A 25047-nucleotide genomic window follows, 5' to 3' on the forward strand; every position below is an offset into this window, starting at 1 on the left:
GATGATCAACTCAAATTGAAAATAGTCAGAAGAAAAGTGTACATATACGACGACAAAATAAACGATAAATTTTAAATATCAACAGAGTTGCGCAATCTCTCGAGAGGAGTATGTCGGTAGTAGTGAAAAAAGCATTGGTGTTCCGGATGTGCGCCTGAGAAACCATGAAATACAGGCTTCTGAACGCCTCTTACGTAACAGGCTCTCGGATGGCATCATAGAACACCATCCACCAGAACAAGTAGGATACACACCAGGCCGCAGTTGCTGTGACGAAGAACTGACACTAACGTTATATACAGATTCCCACAAAAAAAAAAAAAAAAAAAAAAAAAAAAAAAAAAAAAAAAAATGCGCAGTATTCCTATACCTCGCATTACCGTATGACACGGTCTTGATGGAGGAGGCATCTATAAACCGCCAGGAGTTATATTTTCACAAAGAACGGCACGCATAATACAGAATGTTCTCAGTAACAGATCTTTTCAAGGCGTACTTGATGGGAATGTGATGTAACAGCAGAATGATCAACAACGAACCACACCTCCTGTTCATGCTCTACGCAAGGTGTCCAAGGGGGAATGGTCAGTTTTCAGGGATATGGCAGGAACGATCTAACGAAGCAAAATGGTCTAGTACAAACGGCCTCTAAGATGCATAAGAGCTATGAGCACTTGTTCAGCAGAATAGATATTTCATAGTAGCGAAAATGAACAAGTCATCTTAGTTCTTAAGATAGGTATTTCAGAGCCAATGTCTACCTCACATTTTTTCCTTGATCTGGTCCATGCTGCCACCTCTCAAAATGTGGAAGGCAAAGAGCTTGCAGTAGAAGAGACTTTTTTCACAGTGTCGAAGATGAAGAAGCGCTTATAGCTCTTAAGCTATGCATTATGGAGCCCGTTTTTACTAGACGTTTTTACTTCGAATGAGCGTCTCTGAATATTGACCAGTTCTCCTAGGATACCCCGTATTGCCGATCTCTCTGCCACGGAGGGAAAAAAGTTTTCTTATGTGGATGATATAGCCTTGCCCGCTGGAGAGCAATTTCATGCTGCCACAGAATTAAGCCGACAATAGTGGACGTAACTAAACCGGGTGCGCACTGGGCATGGCAATCTGTTAGTTTACTAGCTTATTTTTGTTATTAAAGAAAAGTGATGTAAGTTCTATTTTCATTTGACGTGTCATACTTCATATTTATAAGAGATTCTGCGTACAAACAGTGTAGTCTTTCGTTGTTAATATCATGGTGTAGTATTCTAAGAGAAGCTAATGAGTGAGTGAGTCGGATGTTGGTTATGATATGAGTGGTCTGGAAATAGCTTGAGAGCACAGAGATAAAGATACAGAGGATGATCATTTTTGGAAATATGATTTCGTAAAAATTGATTTGAGAAGGAGAAATTTCTAGGTACTGTTGTTGGTGCACTGCTTGCTTGCGCGTAATTTATGGTGTGTTTGGATAACAGATAACTTTAGTAGAATTTTTCTTTATTGGTTTGCGTTAGTTAGACACATTGTTGAGACGTTATTAAGGAATGTTATCTATTCACATGACTTGCACTCACAAGTTATAGATTTATCATTCCTTTAAAATTTTAATATTTAATTTCATTCTTTAAAAAAAGTTTACTTTCTTTTCAATCACTTAACAAGTTTAAATTGTACCACCGTCTCCTCCCGAAGGTTCATTTCCTGGTTATGTATGTCGCCGCATTGCACTGAGCGGAACACAGGGGGTAAAACTGAAGCATGATTTGCTTATAACATTACACTACCTTGTGTTGCACTAGCAAGGCTTTCTTTCCTGCTAGGCGGCGCTTATTTTGTTCGTGACTTCGAGCGGTACCAAGTTTCCGTTGGCCCTGTAAACCATGACTTAGCTCACTGAAAGTTAGCTTTCCATTTCAAAATTATCATCAGGTTCCATTTACATGAAGTAGGCCTACAGTTGCAGTTCTTACAGTGCGGTGTTGAATTCTCGTATTATTCTATGTTTGAAACTTATTTCAGTCAGACTGTACACGTAAATTCACAGGGATTTTTTAGAGAAACATTTTGATTATTTATTCTTTGAAAATTCGATTTGTAACTTTATGTAGCATTTTTATTCTGTTAGTTTTGTATACTGAATTTGCAAGTCGTATATTGTGACGTCACATCTTGTATCACTGTTCACTGTTTATAGTTTTGGTCTTCTACTTAATTAGGTCGAGGTTAATTGAAATAGAAGTATAACGTTACACAGTTTCAGACATTTGGCGACTCACTTTATTGACGTAATATTATGTCGTAAATACTCCAGTTGTATTGTTCAGGACAACAAAGGTTTAGTTCACAACAAATAAACTTTTCTTATGCAGAAAAGTTACAAAATGCGCAGATCCACTACATAAATGAAGAGACACTCAATCTAAAGACAGACTGTGGCGCTCCGAGACAGTCCGTGCAGCATCTTCGTCGCAAATGACCTTTGCGCTCTTATAAAGGAAACTTGGCGGACTTCCTAAAGACAGTTGCATCGATGCTAGAATCGACTGAGCTTGTGACCTTGACATATAATTTCTGTTATGTCTATACTATTTGTGAAGATTGTTAACTATTTTACGCTTCTATGTAATTCCTGGGTTTTATACCTGTATCCCTGAAGAAATAAATAGAAGGTGGCACTCACTTGAAGCTGCCACCGTGACGGCACTTAGCGCGGAGAGCGCTGGCCGCGCGTCGAAGCACGCCGTGCTGAGTTGTGTCGCCGTTGCAGGGGTACGCGAGTTGCACATCCCGCCCCTGGAGCCGCTGTCTCTGCCGGAGGTGGACCTACAGCAGGACGCGCCCGCCCTCACGTACCGCGCCAGGCTCACCGGCATTCAGCTCTACGGCCTCTCCGACTACGTCTTCAGCAACGTCAGGTACGTGATCCAAGTCGAACTCTCACTGCCGCTGGCATGTTAGCAAATGATTTCTACACCGATTACCTCAAGCGTTAAGCTGCACGTTTAGTTAACTCAGGCGTAACTAGGATAAGAGACACCAACAACTTTGACATTTCATCGTCCTTCCCTTCCCGTCTACCACTTCTTCTTATCCTGTCACCTTTTTTAATTTTCATCTCATTTCTGTTTCCGACCGACCTTGTTAGTTTTATATATCTGCATGTGTTGATAAGGCAACATACGTGAGACACGCTGCTAAACCCGCAGGACAGGACAGGTAGTTTAAGCTGCGGACAGGAGCCAAAATAAGCGGCTGTCAGTTACACTCGTACATACAACCTTTTATTTGATCAAACATTACAAGAGCCAAGAAATTTAAAAAAAAACACAGCTTTAGTTTTGGATCTTAATTAGCGGCTGAATGCGCCGTACAATCTCATGCCTTAAGGGCAAGACCACTTTAATTTAAAAAACGGCTGAAAGCCAATAACTCAATAGCTCAGCCAAAATCAGAAATTTAAAAAGCAAAGCCTTATCTTAAAACAGTTCTTAAATTAAGCTGAAGTCCCAAAGATCTAACACCTTAAGAACAGAACAGCTTAAATTCAAAATCGGCTGAAAACCCAAGACTCAATAACATTAATTTTAAAAATGCCAAAAGCTTTACTTAAAACAGTTCGTATATTAGGCTGAAGGCCCAAACCATGTGACGCCTTATGGGCAAAACAACCTTAATCTAAAAATCTGGTAGAAGCCATACAGTTACAAACAACAAGAACAAAAAAGAAAAGGCAGTACACCCAAGGGCGCTCAGAAGTTCCGAGGGTCGATCTGGAACTCTAACGCTCACTTAGGTGAGACAGGCAGCCGGCCCAACCATTGTCGATCTGACGACAACCCAACCGACAGACAGTCAACGGACCCACCGACAAGCTGACCTCAACCCGACCAGCACACAACATGAAATTCAATGGAACAACGTAGAAGGTATTGGCGCCCACAATCAATTATACATTGAGCTGTCAAACTACACACCATGCTGGACAGCGACATCACGATGAGGAAAATGCACTGCCTGAATTTACGTCAACGGCCAGGGCAGGTAACCTGAACGTTAACGGTCACAAGGCAGAAGATTCCGCTGGTGCGCTTCCATTCAAATAACCGAGTACAGTTAAACTCCACCGGAGGGTGGCTAAAATTTACCAACTTGCAAACACACATTGTTGCTCGCTGGAATATCCCAACAGCTGACAATGAACTCCAAACGACACAATGTGAACAGTCGTGACTTGCTGGGAGATTAAGTCAAAACTCAACTTTCATGTCCAGAATCGGTGAGCCGCGAACCTCGTAGCAATGGGAACAGCGCTACACACTACGACACCACACAGAGGCCACCAGCGGGCCCGGCCAAACCACGCGCCGTGGAGATTTCCTCGCTGCTCCGCGCCAATCAATCATCTTCCTCCACACAGCCCAGCCAGAAACTATAAGCTCCAGGCCAAAGATAGTCCAAGGTGCGGATATCGATGCACACCAGTGCTGCCACCCACGGAAAGACAGGATAACAGCATAATCACTGTGGGAGACTAAACACAGAATAGCAATCAAGGTTTAATGCAATGCATAGCACGAGCCAGCCACGGCTCAATAACATTGTATGGGCTTTCTATTAATTGTTGGGTATATTAGTCAAGAGCAATTTTAAATCTGAAACTATATGGTTACCAGTTTTCACAACACCCCCATCCACCGCAAAATAAAAAGTCAAGCATGTAAGCTGTTACGAAAGTGCAATCAGTCGATCCTTAAATACACTCTAAGACAAAGGTAACGACGCCCACGAAGGTATTATCCGAATGGGACGGAAGTTGGTGTATGTAAGGTACATGCAGAGATAAACAAATGATTACAATTTTATAATAATTGGGGGATTTGTTGAAGAGAAAGAGCTTAATTGAGCAAGTCAATCCGTTAGTCCGCCTCTGGCCCTTATGCAAGCAGTTATTCGGCTTGGCGTTGATTGAAAGTTGTTGGATGTCCTCCTGTGGGATATAGTACCGAATTCTGTCCAACTGGCGCGTAACAGCGTCAAAATCCCAATCTTGTTGGAGAGCCCTGCTCATAATGCTCCTAATGTCGTCGGTTGGGGAGAATCCGGCGACCTCGCTGCCCAGAGTTAGGGTTTGGCAAGTACGAAGGCAAGCTGTAAAAACTCTCGGTGTGTGCGGAAGGGCATCATCTTGCTGAAATTGAAGCCCAAGATGGCTTGCCATAACGCGCAAGAAAACTTTACCTCGATGTACCGCAGTGCTACAAAGGTGCCGCGAATGACATCCAAAGCAGTCCTGCTAATAAATCCAATGGCATTCTAGACCTTCTGGTTGTCTTCAGTGATGAGTCCCGCTTCTGAGCCCCGACCACTAGCGAAGACGTGTCTGAAGAAGCCCCGGACAGCAGTGGGATGCCAACCTGATTTTCTCCCGCCCTGTAGCTCGACAACCAGGAGTGATGGTTTGGGGTGCCATTTATTTTCATAGCAGGACTTCTTTGGTTGTCGCCCGCGACACCCTTATGACACGGTGGTACTTCGAAAACATTCTGCGTCCCATTTTCTTGCCCTTCATGGCAAGCCATCCTGAGCTTAAATTTCAGCAACATTATGCCCATCCGTATGTGGCGAGGATTTCTTCTGCTTGTTTTCGTGCTTTCCAAAATCTACCTTGGTCACCAATGTCGTCGAATGTCTCCCCAATTGAGAAAGTTCCGAGGATTATGGGCAGAGCTCTCCATCCAGCTCTGGACTTTGACGATCTAACGCTCCAACTGGGCAGAATTTGGAACGATGTCCCTCAGGAGGATACCTGACACCTCTGAAAATCAATGGAAAGTGGAATAACAGCTTCCATAAGATAAAATTTAAACACATTGCAGCCCTCGGTCGTGTTGCAGCCCTTCGTGGCCTGCCTATATGTTTTCTACTTGAATATTTTGTGACTAAAGCGTTATTGCTCCATATTTATTCTATGCGTGACATGCCAGTTTTAAATGTTTTATTTCTGATGAAGGCACTCTTTAAAGTAGCCGAAACCTAGGACAAAAATACTTCATTTCCGCGACCGAGGGTGGCAATTTGTTTTAATTTTACCTTGTAACGGTGACCGACAACGCAGCCATGTTAAAAGCCTCCATAAGAGCCAGTGGTGGGCCAACACGTTATTGTGTTGCTCTATTTTTGAAGCTCTTTCACTTGAATAAATCATCTACTTTTTCTAAAACGGTAATCATTTATCTCTACATGTACGTTACATGTGGTTTACATACGCCAATTTCCATCCCTTTTTTTGACCTAGAGTGTAATTCACTGCTAGAAGAAAACCATAGAAAAAGCCCTTGAAAGGTCAACGAAATATGCTTTCAAGATATTGTGGAATATAGAATATATGTCAACAATTTGTGGTCAGGAATATCGTCATCCGAAGAGCGGAAAAGAAGTGTTTAAATTCTTTATTATAGGAGAAATCCAATATTTTTTGCTGCTACACAAGGATATCAAAATCCTGTTGATTCTCCAGTTTTTGTGGTGCAGAGTTGTCCTTAAAAAGTAAGAACGAAGTAATAAGAAATATTATTTTTTATTGTAAAATGTATTAGAAGAAGCCAGTGGTGAATGACGAACGGCAGTACGTAGTTGTCAAATGTGATTAATCTTGTACACCGGAAGCATCAGAGCCCAAAAGCCAGTAGGTTTTCTAAGGTTAAATGTACATTGTCTCTGTATAATGTGAGGAAGCTTCGGAGAGGTGAAAGCACGCGTTGTAACTATTATGCAGCTATTTCAGCAGCCGAAGTATCTTCCAGACTAAAGCTATCCTGAATCTTACAATGATATTTCTTGATCACAGTACTGTTAGCTGTTTCTCCTCTCAGGTCTTCAAAAAGTAGCATGTTATGCTCTTATATTGTGATTACTAGAAAATACATGTTCGCATGGCCATTGAAAATAGTGTTTAGAAATTTCAGATGGCAGCTATCCAAGCGAAGAACCATCGTCATCATTCACGACTTAATCGGCAGAAGACAGTCCACGGTAACAGATGATGGAGATCGTGATGTACTGAGACAACCAGTAAAGCATCCTGTCCTAAAACGGAGGTAAAATAAGTCCTACTGCATTCCCATTGCAACCTCGCAGTCACTGCAGACATCAGCTTCTAGAGTATTGGTTCACATATCTTCACTTTTAGCAACATCGGCGTGCCTGACAGTCTCTCTCTCCCTCTCTACTTCTGAGTCATAAGGATGATGCTGTTGTCACTGTCGCCAGATCACAGTTTTCTTGTGGTATAAATAATTTTCTTATAACGAGATGTTTGTGCCTCTATCTTCTAATAAAGACATGCGGACTACGTCTGCCTCGATAATAAGCTTATTAGCGCTAACCGGAACTTCGTATTGAACCTGGGATTGCAATGGAAGGTGTAAAGCTGTCTCGCAGTGGGGTTTTAAGAGAGATACAGCACTCTTCACGCATTTATCGTCTCTTGATGACGAGAACGCTTCCTAGACAGGTAAATATTACCAAGAAGAAGAAGACCGAACGGTTACAGTTTGATATCTCTACGAGCAATATTTATTGCACTACAGAGAGATATGTGGTTTACTTCTGTTCTGTGTGGGTTCGCAATGATTAGAATCGCAGTGTCCTAGATTTAGCTGGATGAACTACTAAAATTTAGGTACAACTACAATCGTCTTGTGATATTCAATCTAATGAACACTGATTTTCGCTTGCAGTTCCTAGTGGGCGGTGGATTGTTGTGGGTTTTTAATGACAAACCCTACAACACTCCAGACATTCTTTATTAAGGATATATTTGGCAAGTCTGTTGGGTACAGCACCTGCAAGAGAAGATGTGGAGATGGCACCATTATGACGAAGAGGCTTGTCCCATAGAAACAGACCACTAATGTGGACAGTTAGAAAAGTTCGGAACGTCAGACAAAAAAAATCTTGTTATTTTGACACTTTACACGTTGTATTCGTTCGTGACCATTGTTAAAAGAACGGAAGTGGGTGTAGCGAAGTGGCATCCGTGGCTACTTGAGAGTAATAACACGTCTTTCGAATGAAACATTCCATTAGTTTTATGTTATGAAGTGCATTCGAAAATTGTGAATACTTTAGTAAACACAGTCGTGGTCGCATATAAGTCGTTACTTTTTGTTTTTGGATGACCGTTTTCGATCTACTACAGAGATCATCATCTGATCTACATTCCATGGTGACATTTCCTGGAACAATATTTCAGAAAATTTTTATTGCGAATACGATTGTACAATGGCTGTAGGATTCACTACCAACATATGAAATTTGTGCCGAACCGGAAAATACATGCATGTCAGATGGAACATTGCGCCGAACTATACAGTCACAGTAAAATACACTCCTGGAAATTGAAATAAGAACACCGTGAATTCATTGTCCCAGGAAGGGGAAACTTTATTGACACATTCCTGGGGTCAGATACATCACATGATCACACTGACAGAACCACAGGCACATAGACACAGGCAACAGAGCATGCACAATGTCGGCACTAGTACAGTGTACATCCACCTTTCGCAGCAATGCAGGCTGCTTTCTCCCATGGAGACGATCGTAGAGATGCTGGATGTAGTCGTGTGGAACAGCTTGCCATGCCATTTCCACCTGGCGCCTCAGTTGGACCAGCGTTCGTGCTGGACGTGCAGACCGCGTGAGACGACGCTTCATCCAGTCCCAAACATGCTCAATGGGGGACAGATCCGGAGATCTTGCTGGCCAGGGTAGTTGACTTACACCTTCTAGAGAACGTTGGGTGGCACGGGATACATGCGGACGTGCATTGTCCTGTTGGAACAGCAAGTTCCCTTGCCGGTCTAGGAATGGTAGAACGATGGGTTCGATGACGGTTTGGATGTACCGTGCACTATTCAGTGTCCCCTCGACGATCACCAGAGGTGTACGGCCAGTGTAGGAGATCGCTCCCCACACCATGAAGCCGGGTGTTGGCCCTGTGTGCCTCGGTCGTATGCAGTCCTGATTGTGGCGCTCACCTGCACGGCGCCAAACACGCATACGACCATCATTGGCACCAAGGCAGAAGCGACTCTCATCGCTGAAGACGACACGTCTCCATTCGTCCCTCCATTCACGCCTGTCGCGACACCACTGGAGGCGGGCTGCACGATGTTGGGGCGTGAGCGGAAGACGGCCTAACGGTGTGCAGGACCGTAGCCCAGCTTCATGGAGACGGTTGCGAATGGTCCTCGCCGATACCCCAGGAGCAACAGTGTCCCTAATTTGCTGGGAAGTGGCGGTGCGGTCCCCTACGGCACTGCGTAGGATCCTACGATCTTGGCGTGCATCCGTGCGTCGCTGCGGTCCGGTCCCAGGTCGACGGGCACGTGCACCTTCCGCCGACCACTGGCGACAACATCGATGTACTGTGGAGACCTCACGCCCCACGTGTTGATCAATTCGGTGGTACGTCCACCCGGCCTCCCACATGCCCACTATACGCCCTCGCTCAAAGTCCGTCAACTGCACATACGGTTCACGTCCACGCTGTCGCGGCATGCTACCAGTGTTAAAGACTGCGATGGAGCTCCGTATGCCACGGCAAACTGGCTGACACTGACGGCGGCGGTGCACAAATGCTGCGCAGCTAGCGCCATTCGACGGCCAACACCGCGGTTCCTGGTGTGTCCGCTGTGCCGTGCGTGTGATCATTGCTTGTACAGCCCTCTCGCAGTGTCCGGAGCAAGTATGGTGGATCTGACACACCGGTGTCAATGTCTTCTTTTTTCCATTTCCAGGAGTGTACAAACATTGCCAAAGCAAGGCTATCTGACAATCGAAAACAGTAAGCGAACACTATGGAACGTAGACACTAGAACATCTGGAATTTTGGGTCAGTCCTGGAGGCGTGCGAGGATGCCTGAGCAGGTAGCAATGTCTCACCTAAAGCGGAAAATCCGGGTTCGAGTCCTAGTGCCGCCCCAATTTTTATATGTTACTAATAAATCGTATAACCGTTGTACAATCGTATTCGTAATTTGCGAATGCATTCATAATATAATACGGCTGTCATCAGCAGTTTCTGTTCCTTCGGACATGCATGAGTGTCCTAAGGAACATTGCATCGAATTATTCAGACACAGCTCTACTGAGATTTATCTTGAACTCACTGTGAAGTAAGGTAACAGAAAAAGTCATCATTGAGAGCCATTTAGATAAGTGGCTGAACAGAATCACAGAGAACTGATACGAGGTACTAATCGGTAGATTAATATCTCTTAAGTTTGTTTTCTTATAACTTAAATCAAGAAATGAAGTAAAAGAAATTCGTAGCGATTGTACTATGATTGAAATTAACTAGCAGGTCACATGATGGTTTACAAGCCTAATCGTAAGGAACTCCAGTGAAGACAGTTTTCGCTGCACTTGTTGCAGAGCGGACGTGGACCACGGCGTGCTGACCGGCTCCCTGCGGCTGCCGCGGCTGCGCCTGGAGGCCGGCTACCACATCGACGGCACCGTGCTGCAGCGCCGCATCAGGGGCAGCGGCTCGCTCACGGCCAACATCAGTGAGTACTGTCCTGCTGCCACTATACATTCTACAGAATCTAAGTGTACTGTGTATTCTTCACGCTTTGGTTAATGTGCGCTTACTTATTCGTAGAGCTGTTTTCATTTTTAAAATTTCATTTTATTTTCGTATGTTATGTGGATACACCGGTTCCCGTGAGATCACCGAAGTTATGTGCTGTCGGGCGTGGTCGGCACTTGGTTGGGTGACCATCCAGGCCGCCATGCGCTGTTGCCATTTTTCGGGGTACACTCAGTCTCGTTATGCCATTTGAGGAGCTACTCGACCGATTAGTAGCGGCTTCGGTCAAGAATACCATCATAACGACCGAGAGAGCGGTGTGCTGACCCCATGGCCCTCCTATCAGCTTCCTCCACTGACGATGAGACGGCGGTCAGATGGTCCCGATAGGCGACTCGTGGCCTGAAGACGGAGTGTTTTTTTCTTCTCGTATGTTACAGGCCTGTATAAATAGAATTTCCGCTTCGGTTTGTATGTTACTCTTCATTGTCAAACATAATTTTTAGACAAACTGCTAAAACGTACAAAACTTAAAATCATTCTGAAGGTTCTGATGCCTCTTTGTTTTATTTCAATATTGATTTTGAGCTTCATTTCATGATTTATTGCCAATGGCACATGTTTTGAAAGGGAAAGGAGGAATCAGATAAGCGAATACACACTACGTAAATAATCTGTCCCACTTGATCCAAATGTTTGTGGTATTTTGTTATTTTGAGCTTCCAAAGACTGCTTAAATGGATGTTTCATGAAAGTATACCTCTACTGGTCCAGTAATGAACTTAATAATGAATATCCGTACCGTGCTTATTTCTGTACTAACTGAATGTGAAATTAACTTTTATGCATGTCACACTGAAGTTTCTTATTATTCGAATTATTTAATAGTTCCAATTAAACACATTAACGTTCAGACTCACCTTAACGTCATATTTAGCACACGAAAGACAAGAGCAGAGTAGAAGCTTTGAAACAGCCCTGCTGCAGACGAAGACTACATGGGTAGAGCGATTAACTAATGAGGAAGTACTGAATCGAACTGAGGAACAAAGGAAATGTATGGCAAAAACCGAGGAAAAGAAGGGATCCGTTGATACGGCGTTTCCTGAGAAATACAGTGATCGTAAATTTGGTAGTGATTGCGAGGGGTGGGGTGTAAAAATTGTAGAGGATGACCAAGGGATGAGTAGAATACACATTAAAATAAAATACAGTTAATGGAGCCTATATTTGCACTATCTAAACGCACTGAAAATTAATCCCGCTATTCTGTACGCCAAGACACATGGAATTCCATTAAATTTTACAAAAATAATGGGGAATTAGCATTCTGTTAGTATTCATAACTTTTTTTTTACAAACTGGTGCAGCACTCTGCAGTCATGAAAATTATAGAAAATACTGGGACGTTTTAAGTTACGTTTCTACAATAGGCACAACTGCTGTTCAGATTATTATTTGAACCAAATGCATCATTTCAATGTGACTCTGTTCGACAATAATGGATCATGTTTATTTCGAGCTCCATTAAGCTCTGATGCAAAAATATTCTTCGCTGCATTGCAGCGGACGATGAAAGTCGGGTAGTCCTCCAAAAATCTGATAATACATCGCAGTCAAACGTGATCACACTCGATTAACATAAAACGAAGTAATCTAGACTGAATATTCATGCGTAAGAATCGTATCTACTATTTTTCGTCACAGTAACGGACAATTTCAGGAATTTTTTTCACTTCGAGGGAATTGTGCACTATGAGGCGCTAGCATAACTACGCGGAACTACTCAGCACAAACTATAAAGAATACTGTCGTGGAATTTTTTTCTTTGCCGCAACGGCTATTCCCACACTACGTGAGTATCAAGGAAACTGTTACTGTCAAATGCTTGGTTCGGTGCACTCTCTGAAGTTGAAGAAAAATCTGGAAAGTAAATTGAGCATCCACAGATAACAGGTAGCGCAGGAGAGTGTGTGGTGTTTATTACCGCTGGGTGTGTATCTGCTCGATCTCGATGTGGCCGTGTGTTGCAGCGGACACGGCGGCGGAGGTGGAGGTACGCCTGCGCACTGTGTCTCGCCGCGGGGAGAAGTTCCTCACCGTTTCGGACACGGCGCTGCGGCTGGACGTGGGCGCCGCCATGGTGCTCTTCCGCAACCTCGAGCAGGGAAGCTCCGACATCGGTACGTACCTCTGGTGTCCACGTGACCTCTCGATTACTCTTGCGCAACTTTAAACAGTTGTACTCCAGGGTGGCCACACTAGTGCCTTCTGTTGGCTTTCCTTCAAACACATACAGGATGAATAAAAACAGATCTTAAGAACTTTGGACATTTATTCTTCACATCAAAACATTACAGAATGTCCTTATGAACATGGGTCCGAAAAACTTTCATAGGGAGGTTATGTGCGAATTTTAAAACTTCCCTGGAGAATTTAATGTTTAAACAAATGTCGATCTTGCAGCCTGCCTTCGATTAATTCATTGCACGACATTTCGACTGGACGCCTGCTAGTCATCTTCAGGTGAGCCATCGAAGACTGACGAAGACTCCTTTTTTTCTTTTTTTTTTCTTTATTGTGATTTCATTCCTCTTTCCCAAATGGGCAGGGGAGGGCTGTCAGCTGCACAATCCGCTGCTCTTCAGCCGAGTTATATGACAACTAATACAAGAATAATGTGTTACATATAAGGCGATAAAAAAGGGGGACATAAAACAGAGTAAGGGGTGATAATGGAGGTAAAAATACACTGACATGGAGACGTTCATGGGGGACAATGGAAAAAAGTCGACATGAAGTTAAAAAACACAGTTGGCTATTTGTAGAACACAAAAAGACACTGAAGTCAGATGCACAGGTTAAAAGTTGGACACAGTATTAAAAACACTCCAGAACAACACACTTTAAACCCACTTGGAGCACACATGATGGAGAATAAAACTGCCAGGTGGGACCTGTCGAGGGAGAGGCCTGAGAGGATGGAAAAGGAGGGGAGAGCAAGGTGCAGCAGGGAAGGGGCGAGATGAAAAGAGTAGGGGCGTCAGCAGGTGCACTAAGAGGCAGGAGACTGGTGCGGCAGGAGATAGAGAGGGAAGACAAGGCAGAAGGAAGTGCAGGGACACTGAAAGGGAGCACAGGAGAGGGAGGGGGCGTAGGAGCAGAAAGTCGCTCAGGAGAAGGGAGGGAGGGAGGGAGCCCTGAGGAGAAAGCAGGAGGATGATGAGGTTAGAGTTGGTAGGAATTGTAGATGTCAGGGCGAAGTTCATCTTCTGGGAGGGGGTAGATGGTGGAAGTTGCGTTGGGAAATGAGGTGGAGAGTGTGGAGATAGAGAAAGGATGGGATACAAGGGTTATAGGTGCGGCAACGGGCTGGGGGTAGAAAGGAAGGGAGACACCAGGGGATGAGGGTGATCAAGACGGCGGACAATATATAGTGTGCGGATGTGTTCAAGGAAAAGAAGAAGGTGGGGGAAGGGGATGAGGTGGTAGAGGATGCGTATGGGGGACGGAAGGCGGATGCGGAAGACGAGGCGGAGTGCATGGCGTCCGAGGATTTGGAGTGATTTATAGAACCTTGGAGGGGCGGAAATCCAAGCAATGATGGCATAACAGAGGATAAGGCAGGTCAAGGATTTGTAGGTGTGAAGGATGGTGGAAGGAACAGACCCCATGTCTGACCGGAGTTTCAGGAGGCGGAGTCTGTTGTGAGCTTTGTATTGGATGGTAAGGAGGTGAGGTGGCGGCCGAGGGTGAGGCCAAGGTATTTGAGGGTAGGTGTGAGGTGGATAGTACTGACGAAGACTTGCATCGTTCTGCTTATATAGCGCTCTGCTAGTATTCCGCGCATGCGTGAAAATTCAAGTTTACAGACGGACCACTCTTGACGGCGGCAGCGCCCTCCCTGGTGGAACCACAGAACCCAGCTGTCCTTTGTGCAATAGCTCGTCGCGGCCGTTGGCGCACTCTGTCGTCTTCTGTTAGAACAGATCGTGGAGATGATGGGTGTCCAACTGGTAGCCGCTATCACGGTTCATTAGATTTTCCGCCAGGCGTATTTCCACGGATTCTTTAATAATGGAGTCCTAAAAAGACGTAGCTGTGGTCAGAATCACACGTATACCATACTCCATTGAATGTCCAGTTAAAATACGGTTTTCGGCAATAGCGGACTTGCTTGGTTGCAGATGGCATGTACCACATTAATGTTCAGTGCAGCATTCTTTCACAGTGCTTGTGGTCTGTGCTATATAATCCATACTACACCAAATTGTAAATTCTGGCCTTCCGCAATGACGAGTCGTTCTTCACCGATCCCAAATGGTCTCCAGTCTTAGACAGTGGACAGAAAGTCACTTTCACTTGAAATTTGCTTAGAATTCTTGCTATTTTAAAAGAAATGTTGTTTTAAAAAGGAACAAAAACTAAAAAATTTTCCGACTTTTTCTCCTCTTTATCTGCTTCCTGATTCTTCATTTTAACTGAAAGTACCCTGTCAATCTGCTGGGTGGAATATCCATTCTTTCCAAACACTGTCTTCAAAGTTGGCGAACTCATCAGGTAAACTATCTAGGTCTGAGGCAGTGTGAGCTGTGTGGTTCAAAAAATGGTTCAAATGGCTCTGAGCACTATGCGACTTAACGTCTGAGGTCATCAGTCGCCTAGAACTTAGAACTAATTAAACCTAACTAACTTAAGGACATCACACACATCCATGCCCCAGGCAGGATTCGAACCTGGCACCGTAACGGTCGCTCGGCTCCAGACTGTAGCGCCCAGAACCGCACGGCCACTCCGGCCGGCTTGAGCTGTGTGTATGAATGTGGTTAAAGGACGATCATACTTTGCGACGAGTGATGACAACTTGACGCATCCAAATACAAACCAGTATGAGTGGGTTTACGATAAACTGAATGCCTCAGAGAACTATCATTCTTTCGACTAACCAACACATCCAATAAAGGCAGACAATCCTCTTTCCTCAGTTCCATGGTGCAACGAATGTTCTTATGAATGGAATTGAGATGGTGAAGAAACTTCGTACGTTTATCTCCTCTACGAGGCCCCGCTATGAAAGTGTTGTCTACATATCTCCAAAATAAATGATGATGTGTGTGAATTCCTAAGGGACCAAACTGCTTCGGTCATCTGTCCGTAGACTGCACACTACTTGAACTAACTTACGCTGAGAACAACACACACACACCCATGCTCGAAGGATGACTCGAACTTACGGCGGGAGGGGCCGTGCAGTCCGTGACAGGACGCCTCAAACCGCGGGGCCACTTCCCGCGGCCTTCCAAAATACAGTCGGTTTAAGTTCCGCTGAGTCAAGTGCTCTCCCCTCGAAATCCTCCATAAAAATGTTGGCCACCAAGGGAGACGGAGGGTTGCTCATGATGAGGCCGTCAGTCTGTTCAAAATATTCTACTACGGGGTAACAAAAAGGTTTCGTTCCTTTGTAGTCTCCAGTACCACTATATCAGTGCCTTCACATAAATTTCGTAGCGCAGCCCTCTCTGGATAAATTAAAGTACTACGCTGTGGAGGAGCTTTCAAAACAGGCACGGCAAGTTTCCCTTATTATTTCTTCTGCAGCATCCGAACGAATGCGCCGTAGTGGCCGGACGGCTTCTTCAACTCTCACAAAACTAAAGGCGGCGCTCGAGGCTTAGGTGCCAAACTGAGTCCTTTGCTCAATACAAACGGCGTCGCACCGTCCAAATTTTTCTCCGTGAAATTGGCAACGGAACGTTACCTCTTGTGGCGACGACTGCTGTGACAACAGACAGTCAAATTTTGACATTTATTTACAAAGGAATTCATCACATATTGTATTAATTAAATATTTGATAGCTCTGTACTGAGTTATAACAGTCTGTACATGTGTTCTTATAATACTATACAATATTACAAACATTCTCGAGCCACTCTGTGGCTGAGTCGGAGAGTCTGTGTATGTCCTTCATATCACCCTCACAGACATGCACTTAACATACACGTAAGTGGTGCATTGACTGGATTCCCTCGCACTCACATTTAGGATTATACAATACACCCCATTTGTTCATTGGTTGCTTCCAACAACCAGCATTCGTCCTGATGCGTTTCTAAGTTGTCCACAATTTCGACGGAAGGTTGAATCCATCGATCTTCTGGTTGGCATCGACCACCAAGTATCGGAACTTACGTTCACTTAAAGCCCATAGCTCTTTCCAAGCTGTCTTAAAGTCGAAGCTGATTTTCCAGGAAGTTGACCTGGATTTAAACTGTTTATAGGTGCTAGGTCTTGGTGTAGGGAGTTCTGGGATGTTTAGGACGTTTCTTTATGACTTTGTGGCTAAGTGTGGTCGCCTAATTTCAGGGGCTCTATGTTTACTAGGATGGGGAACCAGACACATTGGGCACCCTGAGTGTTCCAGAGATTATCCACATTGTCACCTTTAGTTGGACGTCCATTTTAGCTACGTGTACACTTCTCATCCAGATTGGCGAACAGTGTTCAGTCAGCTGTAGACAAAGGCTAGTGCTGAAATCCTCAATGTGCTCACTCCACAGCCATATATCGTTTCAGGTAGCTTAGACAGGATAGTATTAAACAGCTCACTCCACAACCACATGCAGTTCGAGACAGTTTCGACAGGATAGCATTAAAATGGATTTTAGTTTCTGTTTTGTATCTTCTAGATGTAAGTTATACTTTAGAGTGCGATCTAATTTCGCTCCCAAGTATTTAGACTTATCCTCAGGCATGATACGTTTGCCATTCATAGAAAGTTGCAGTTTCCTATTTGTATCTCTGTTGCTAAGGTGCATCACGCTGCTGGTCATTTATTGGGGTTTGGATGTAGGGAGATGTGAAGGGATTTATTATTCACGACACAAAAATGACACGTTTACCAAACACATTTACATACAAGAAGATTTATGATTCATGTCAAACACATTCACATTTACAACAACTGCTCGAAGTGAGCACCTCCTGCTTCCATGCATCCCGTAAGCCTACATTCCATACTTTAGCGTAAGTTGTGGAAAACTCCTAGTAGGTTCCGTATTAATTTTTGGTCGTATCCATCTGCGATGCGCTCCCCTAGAGTATCGACATTGGGTAGGCGAGTTGCATACATCAAGAGTTTTAAATGTCCTCAAAGAGAGAAATCCATTGGATTCAAATCTACTGACCAGACAGGGCATCCAATAAATTCCCCCGCCCAATCAACTGTTCGCAAACTGGTTATCGACATGCTAGCAAACCATAAGTGTAAAGTGAGATGGAGCAGCAACAGACGTAGACCACATTCGGTGGATGACATCTAGTAGCAACTCATGTCTGAGAAACTGCAGACACATTGATCTAGTAAGACGTTGCGAAAAGAAGCAGGGTCCAGTGAGATGATAAAAAATGATTCTTCACCATATGTTACGCTAAATCTCTCTTAAATTAAAAGGGAGGTCAGCGTTGGTCGTAATATTGATGTTTTATTGATAGCAGAATCGATTTTCGATCACATAGTAATCATCTTCGGTGCTGTACACATTCAACTCAAGTACTGGTACCAAGTTATCAACTGCAATCAATAAAAGAAACAATATTACTACCAACGCTGACGTTTCTTTTAATTTAACATGTGTGAGTGAGCTGTTTAATACTATGGCCACCAAGAGCTGTTGAATAGCGATTTGATTCACGGATCCAGTTATATGGCTCTTTCCGTGTATAGCGATTATACGACTATGAAGTGTGGGGCCTGAAGATGGCATCAATGTAATGCCGAAACTAGTAGCATATAAGAAGTTCAAAAAATAAATTTCTACAATACATACGGCTGTTGGTAAATTATTGCATCAAGAAATATGTACCAGCCGTTGTCCCACCGTCCATAATGGATCAACAAAGACCAAATGACATTAGCCGAACCGACGTAACAGCCCCCCTCCATGACTACCCTTTTGCATATCTACCTAGCAAACATGTTTTTAAACGGCTGTAACACGGAAACGGTACGTTTTCGGACATGGGTTCCTGTTCAGAATATTATGTACTCACTCCCCTCTACACATCCTTGGAGTTTGTAACGGGAATTTCCGAACACCTTGTATGTCGTGGGTGGTAAGTAACACATTCCCTTTCCTCATAGGATATTTAAAAACTATGGAAATGTGGGTGGCAACTGCTTACACAGGTGTAAAATAAAATATCTGACGTGTTTTGCAGTGATGGCGACGAACAGCTTCCTGAACGAGAACTCGGTGTCACTGGTGCGTGAGCTGCGGCCTGCCGTGGAGAGTGTGGCGGCCATGGTGCTGCGAGACGTGCTCAGCAAGGCGTTCCGCGCCGCGCCGCTGCGCGTACTCTTCCCTGAAGACGCCAAGCACTGAACGGCAGAAACATTCACTGCCGCCCAGCACCACTTCCTCACCAGACTCCCTCTCTCGCAACAGGTGTCACCCTATTCGGCAGCTACATGCCCGAGGGGCAATACGAAATTAGATACGAGTGTTCCCCTCCCTCTCCTCCCACCCCCTCAGAGTTTATCAAAATGATGTTTTCAGCTTACTGTGACCCTTGAATCCTGTGCTTCCCGTGGAAGTGTTAGAGAATTTGAATCATAGCACAGAGAAAATAGTAACATAATATTAATGATACCAGTTTTCTGTCAAGGTAAAAAGAATGTGCTCTGAGGAACACTGTTTCATTGCTGGTAATACACTAAAAAGTAAACATGAAGAAAATCGAGTGGTTTATGTAACACATTATTATTATAGATGTCATTGCCTGAGAGTGAATACGTTTGGTTTTATTGTTTGTTTAACTATAATTTTTTACTTAAGACTGAACGAAATGAGTTCCATTTAGTTACGAGAGGCATCATAAATTTCATATGTCATACCTAGAAAGTACAAAACATATAGGCTCTTATTTACTATTTATTTTTATTTATGGCTTATAACTGTGTGTACTGCAATTTTGTAACTTGTTAATTATATTAAGAATAAAACTTCATTTAACTGATACTTTTATTCCTTCAGCCTTAAATATTTGATACTTGATTGTTACATCTCCAGTCTCTTTTACTGCTACGTGTCTCTTCGCCTGTTTCTTGCACAAACTAATGAGTGTCTGTAAAATGGTATTAATTTTGGTTTTCTATTTGCTTTCGTTATTACGATATCTTCTTTTCAACTGTAAATCCTTGTATGAGTTACGTATCCTGTCCCTGTCGAACATATTGTTCTCAAAAAGCTTATCCAATACTCTAACCCTTTACTCTAGCATTTTAGATTTCAGTTTTCACTAGTGTTAGAGATTCACTGACACATCATAGATGGAATGGCTATTCTCCGGAAATTTTTAAAAAATTGTCTAGCATTAACATTCTATTAAGTAATAACTTACTTTGTTACAACGATTTCGCTGAAGTATTTGATTGTAACTACATTGGTTTAGGGTCATTACTCAACGTAAAGTAAATTTATCCTTTTACTTTTATGTTGTTCGATGTCATTGGCCTCGATACTGACTCCTATCCTTTAAAAGCTGAGTAATTCATACAGTCAAACTTCGCCAGAAAATATTGTAAGCCTTCTATGTAAAAAAAAAAGTTGTCTGTGTGAGAGAAAACTGAATATAATGATTTCTGAAACTTTCTCTTCATGTAACATGTAGGGGAAAGTCGCCTAATTTGGGAAGGTAATTTTAGTAGGTTATAAAAGAAAATGAAAACCTTTTATGTTAGCACAAACACTAAAAATACTTTATTTAACACGTTAGAATGGTGATGCAAGTTCAATATGTGCTCTTGTTACAGCTATGAATTATATATACTGTAAAACAAATAATGTTGCAAAATGCTCTCTCTTGAAAATAGGTTCCTATTTGGGATCGTCTTATGACCAGTGTATATAAACCAAGTAGCAGATATTTGGCACCTGTGGTACCTTCAAGACACCTATCATAAACACATGTCTTGCTTGTAGAGCCAGCACATGCTGTATGTTCCCATTTCATGCATTTTGAGCACCGAATCCAGTTATTCCAATTTTGATCGCCTGAGAAGAGCTGTGCACAATAGACGCACTCAACATCTTCATTGTAGTCGCTATCTTCGCTTTCATCAGACAGTTCAGCGTCATTTGCTTCGGACTCTGATGAAGATTCCATGCTCCTCCGTTTCTTGCTAGTCGATTTATCACTTCCAGGTGCATGGTTTGATGCTCCGCGGTTATCATGTCCTGTATTCCTAATCTACTTCGGTATTACCATAATTTGTTTTGAGTCCACAAATTGACGCTTATGAGAAGAACCAGTGATCATCTGAGGAAAACCAGTGCGGGTTCTTCTGGAACCTATTTGGCTTCTAATTTCTGGAAGAGGGTGCAGATTCCAGTGTTTCAGGAACGGCTTTCTTTTAGATCCCCACGGAGTCCAGATGGATTATTCTCAGGAAAATCAGCCAGTTCTTCTACAACAGCGGATCGGAAACTGTGATTATTGGTTGGGAACAAACGAGCGTTCCGGAAATCGTTTGGAAACATGCTTACCCTGGCCAAATTAATCAAGTCAGTATTTCTGAAGTGGGTGAAGTGTTCATCCACCTTTCGCTGGTTTCATACGGAGCAGGAAGTGGCGAAAGCATTGCGTAAAAATGCCTGTTTGTATCCACCATGAAAGATCGCATGCAAAACTGGAACCTAGAGGAGCACCGTACATTAATTCCATCTTCATTTTCTTCCTTGGTAAGATAATCATAGGCGTTATGAAGTGCCCCGAAGGGCTCATGCATGTCACTACAGGAATGAATGCACCCCTTTCAGCAGCCTGTAGAGAAGCAGTCTGCTTTTGCCACTTCAGTGCAACAATTTTAGTGTGCTTATGCTGCACAAATATGTTGCAGTGTCGTCAGAGTTAAACAATCTGGCTGGGTTGCTCTTGACTAAATGTAAGGTCGGCTCATAAATGTCAAAAAACTTGCTGACAGCTTCAGCTGTGAACCCCTTAGCTCTGGCGAATGAGTCCTTGGGGAGACCTAACAGAAAGTTCGGGATTCCTTTTCAGGAAGTTGGGTAACTATTTTCTACAAGCTTACTGTTTTCCTTTCAAAAATGGGTTTTCAATGACATTTTTTATAGCAAGCTGATAGGCAACTCTACGGACATGTTTCTAGAGAGGCCATAGGATCGCCGCTCCATCAGGATGCGCTAATTCTTCAAGTCTTCTTCCAGTTGCCGAGGAGAAATAGGTTACCTTCCTATTTTGGTGTCTACAGATTCATCTGGGCATTTGTTGTCTTTAACACAGCGTTCCAGCGTTGTTTGAGGAACACCGAAGATGGGAGATGCTTTATAGCTCCCCATTTCTTTACTGAACATAGCTAAGCCAAAATGGCAGCCTTCTTTTGTTTGTGATCATAACTTTTTCTAGGAACTCTTCCTCTGTTTATATTAGAGTATTTTCTTTGGTATGCCATTCAGAATATAAAATGAAAACATATTTACAGATATATAAGTAGGATTTATCTAAAACTAATTTTATAGAAAGGAAATGTGATTATACAAACATGTAGACAAACTTAAACCTACAATGAATAATTTGGGACCCCAATTTGGTGAACCCCTTATTAGCAATCTTAGGCTTCTCCAAATTAAGGCACCTGCACGTGCAAACAAGACATGTTCCGTTAGTGCACTTCGCAGTTAATGAACAACGAAACTATGTCATTGGAATCCTAAGGCAGTATAGATTTAATGTACATACAATTATTTAATCATGTGCTCACCTCTCGTAACATATTTCCAGTTTTCTGATGACAAACAAAACCTTCAAGAAGTAAACAATGCTTTTCTACTTGTAGCAGCCCAATACAAGGGCAATATCTTGAAAACGTCCGATTCCAAAGTCACTCACGTGCCTGTCCTCTAGTTCCAATGTTCGTTCCAAGATGGCACCGTTTACTTCACAGAAATACCTGACCTCCTCAAACTGAGGAACCTCCCCAGAACAGGGGACTTTTCCCTACTTAGGTATTGTATTCTATTGCTGAGCAAAACTGACTGTTGTTTTGCCTAGTGCTACGCAAACGAACTGTGTCGTGAAATAAAACATTAAACTTTTCGAAATACAAAATTTGAAAGAAAAAAATTAATCTAATTGAATTCCAAGAGAAACTAATTGTGTACTCAATGAAAACTATGGAACTAAAACTCAGTACTGAAGCACATTTTGAACGATGCGTAATACGAATTCCAATGTTAGATTAAGAATATTCACAAAAGTAAATTACTGCTCTACTCGGAAAAAATAACTGTTTTCACTGAGAATTAATGTACTTGCCAACGCTACAGCTGACAATCCTGTCTAGACACTGTTTGCTCAAGAATGCAAGGTCAGATCTGGACTGAAATAAAACTGACTTACCTCTTGCTCAGCAAGTTGTTTTTGTGTCTCCAGTACTGGCGTTCTCGAAAACAGATACAAATCAGCAGATGCAACAGCTAAAGATAAATAATCTGCTCCAAATTATTTTTTGTCAAAAAGAATCTCTTACCTCGTGTGGCGTAAGGTGTAATGCACAAATGATACAAATTCAAAACTCTTCTATGAACCATGGAGGTGGTTTTTGCTTTAAAAACTCGTTTTCGCGAAATAAAACTTTGATTATTGAGAAAAATACAGGACGACATAAGAAGATTAACAATTACAAAATTATTGCATTACAAAAATTGCAAACATACTTTTAAAATTCCTCCAAAATCTTCTCCATCAGTATAAAGAACAAGAAAGTATTATAAATGTGTTTTCATCTCGATGATAAAGTGTTCCAAATAATTTCTCCGAGATTCATAAATAATAAATCTCTCTCACTGAAACTCAAGTTCTCGCTACTGTGGTCCAAATAAGAATGTTTCAATTCCGCATAGCCGACTGATTAATAACTCAGCCACAGATCAAAGTAACCACAAGATCAAGGATCTTATTCACTATTCCTACAGTGCGCTCATTCCTCTTTGTCCCAATACATTAAAGGTGAATTGTTTACAACTGCAGAAAACTTATGAGAACCTTACAGTATTTCTTAATAAATATATTTAAATTACAGATAAATGTATTCAATGATCTCTCTGTTAATACAATATATTGGACGTCAAGGAGACTTCTACCATCAGAAAATTGATAGTGCTCAGATGATGAGTGCATTAATGAGGTTCATTCGTAGGTTGGTTACAGGGAGGATTAAAGAAGCAAACTACGAGGTCTTCAATCAGTCATTTAAGAAGCAGGTCAATGAAGAACGACGTTGCTAAACAGAACTGAAACCCGTCTAGGGGCGGAGTCTCTTAGTAAGTTCACCGCTTATCCATTTACATAACGTGAGCAATGCAAAGCATCAACAACATACCGAATCCCAGAAGTAATCCATGTCCGAACAGAACACCTCTAAATGACATAGAAAATAAAATTTTTGTTTTTGTTTGAATTATGTAGCGATATTTTAAACTTTTTTTGCTTTCTACGTCGAAAATTTTCGAGTAATCTATGTTTCGTTCTATGTTTCTCTTCATTCTGTCTCGTTGAAGATGGTTTTTCTGCAGAAAAACTAGCTTTCATAAATTATAGTTTTGCTTTCGACAGAGTTCAAGTTTTGAGGGTGTTATTTCGGATCACATTTTGCACTACATTTGACAGAAATATTTGTCTATATGCCTGAGATTGCATGGAGTATTTCATATACCTAATGTAAACAGATAACAGCTGTATGCAATGATACGAATGTTTCTTTACCACTCAGACAGGCATGTGCTAATGAGACGATCTCACTAATTTACGGATATGTTTTTGAAACACACAGTGATGTAAGCGAGAGAGATGAGCAACAACATGGTACACGAGGCGCACGAGGCGGAGGGTCAATGTGGAGGCTGGCCGTGTGGCATCGCCCGCTCTGCCTGTGAGTGGACATGTGGCTGCTCCTTCAGCAAGGTCCGAGCAGGCACACGGAGGGAGAGGTATAATTGTTATTGGGAGCTCCAACGTTAGGCGGGTGATGGAGCCCCTTAGGGAAATAGCGGAAAGGTCGGGGAAGAAGGCCAGTGTTACTCCGTTTGCTTGCCGGGGGGTCTCATCCGAGATGTTGAGGAGGCCCTACCGGCGGCGATAGAGAGCACTGGGTGCACCCGACTGCAAATTGTTGCTCATGTCGGCACCAATAACTCCTGCCGTCTGGGTTCAGAGGTCATCCTCAGTTCGTACAGGCGGTTGGCGCAATTGGTGAAGGCGGAAAGCCTCGCTCGCGGGGTGGAATCAGAGCTAACTATTTGAAGTATCGTTCCCAGAACCGATCGCGGTCCTCTGGTTAGGAGCCGAGTGGAAGGCTTAAACCAGAGTCTCAGACGATTCTGCGGAGAGCTGGGGTGCAAATTTCTCGACCTCCGCTATCGGATGGAGAAATGTA

The 25047-nt window shown here is 42.9% G+C and overlaps 1 protein-coding gene across 1 annotated transcript in view; it reads left to right on the forward strand.

The window, feature by feature from the left end:
* The window catches only part of LOC126336155 (uncharacterized), a 51968-nt gene extending 32358 nt beyond the window's left edge, over positions 1-19610 (forward strand). The window contains exons 3-6 of the mRNA XM_049999647.1: positions 2765-2912; positions 10438-10571; positions 12628-12777; positions 18813-19610. Of these exons, the coding sequence (XP_049855604.1) occupies positions 2765-2912; positions 10438-10571; positions 12628-12777; positions 18813-18976 (596 nt within the window). The 3' untranslated portion in view covers positions 18977-19610. The remainder of the gene's footprint in view (positions 1-2764; positions 2913-10437; positions 10572-12627; positions 12778-18812) is intronic.
* Positions 19611-25047: the final 5437 nt, after the last annotated feature.

The sequence above is a fragment of the Schistocerca gregaria genome, chromosome 2 (genome assembly GCF_023897955.1).
Source record: "Schistocerca gregaria isolate iqSchGreg1 chromosome 2, iqSchGreg1.2, whole genome shotgun sequence".
NCBI lineage: Eukaryota > Metazoa > Arthropoda > Insecta > Orthoptera > Acrididae > Schistocerca > Schistocerca gregaria.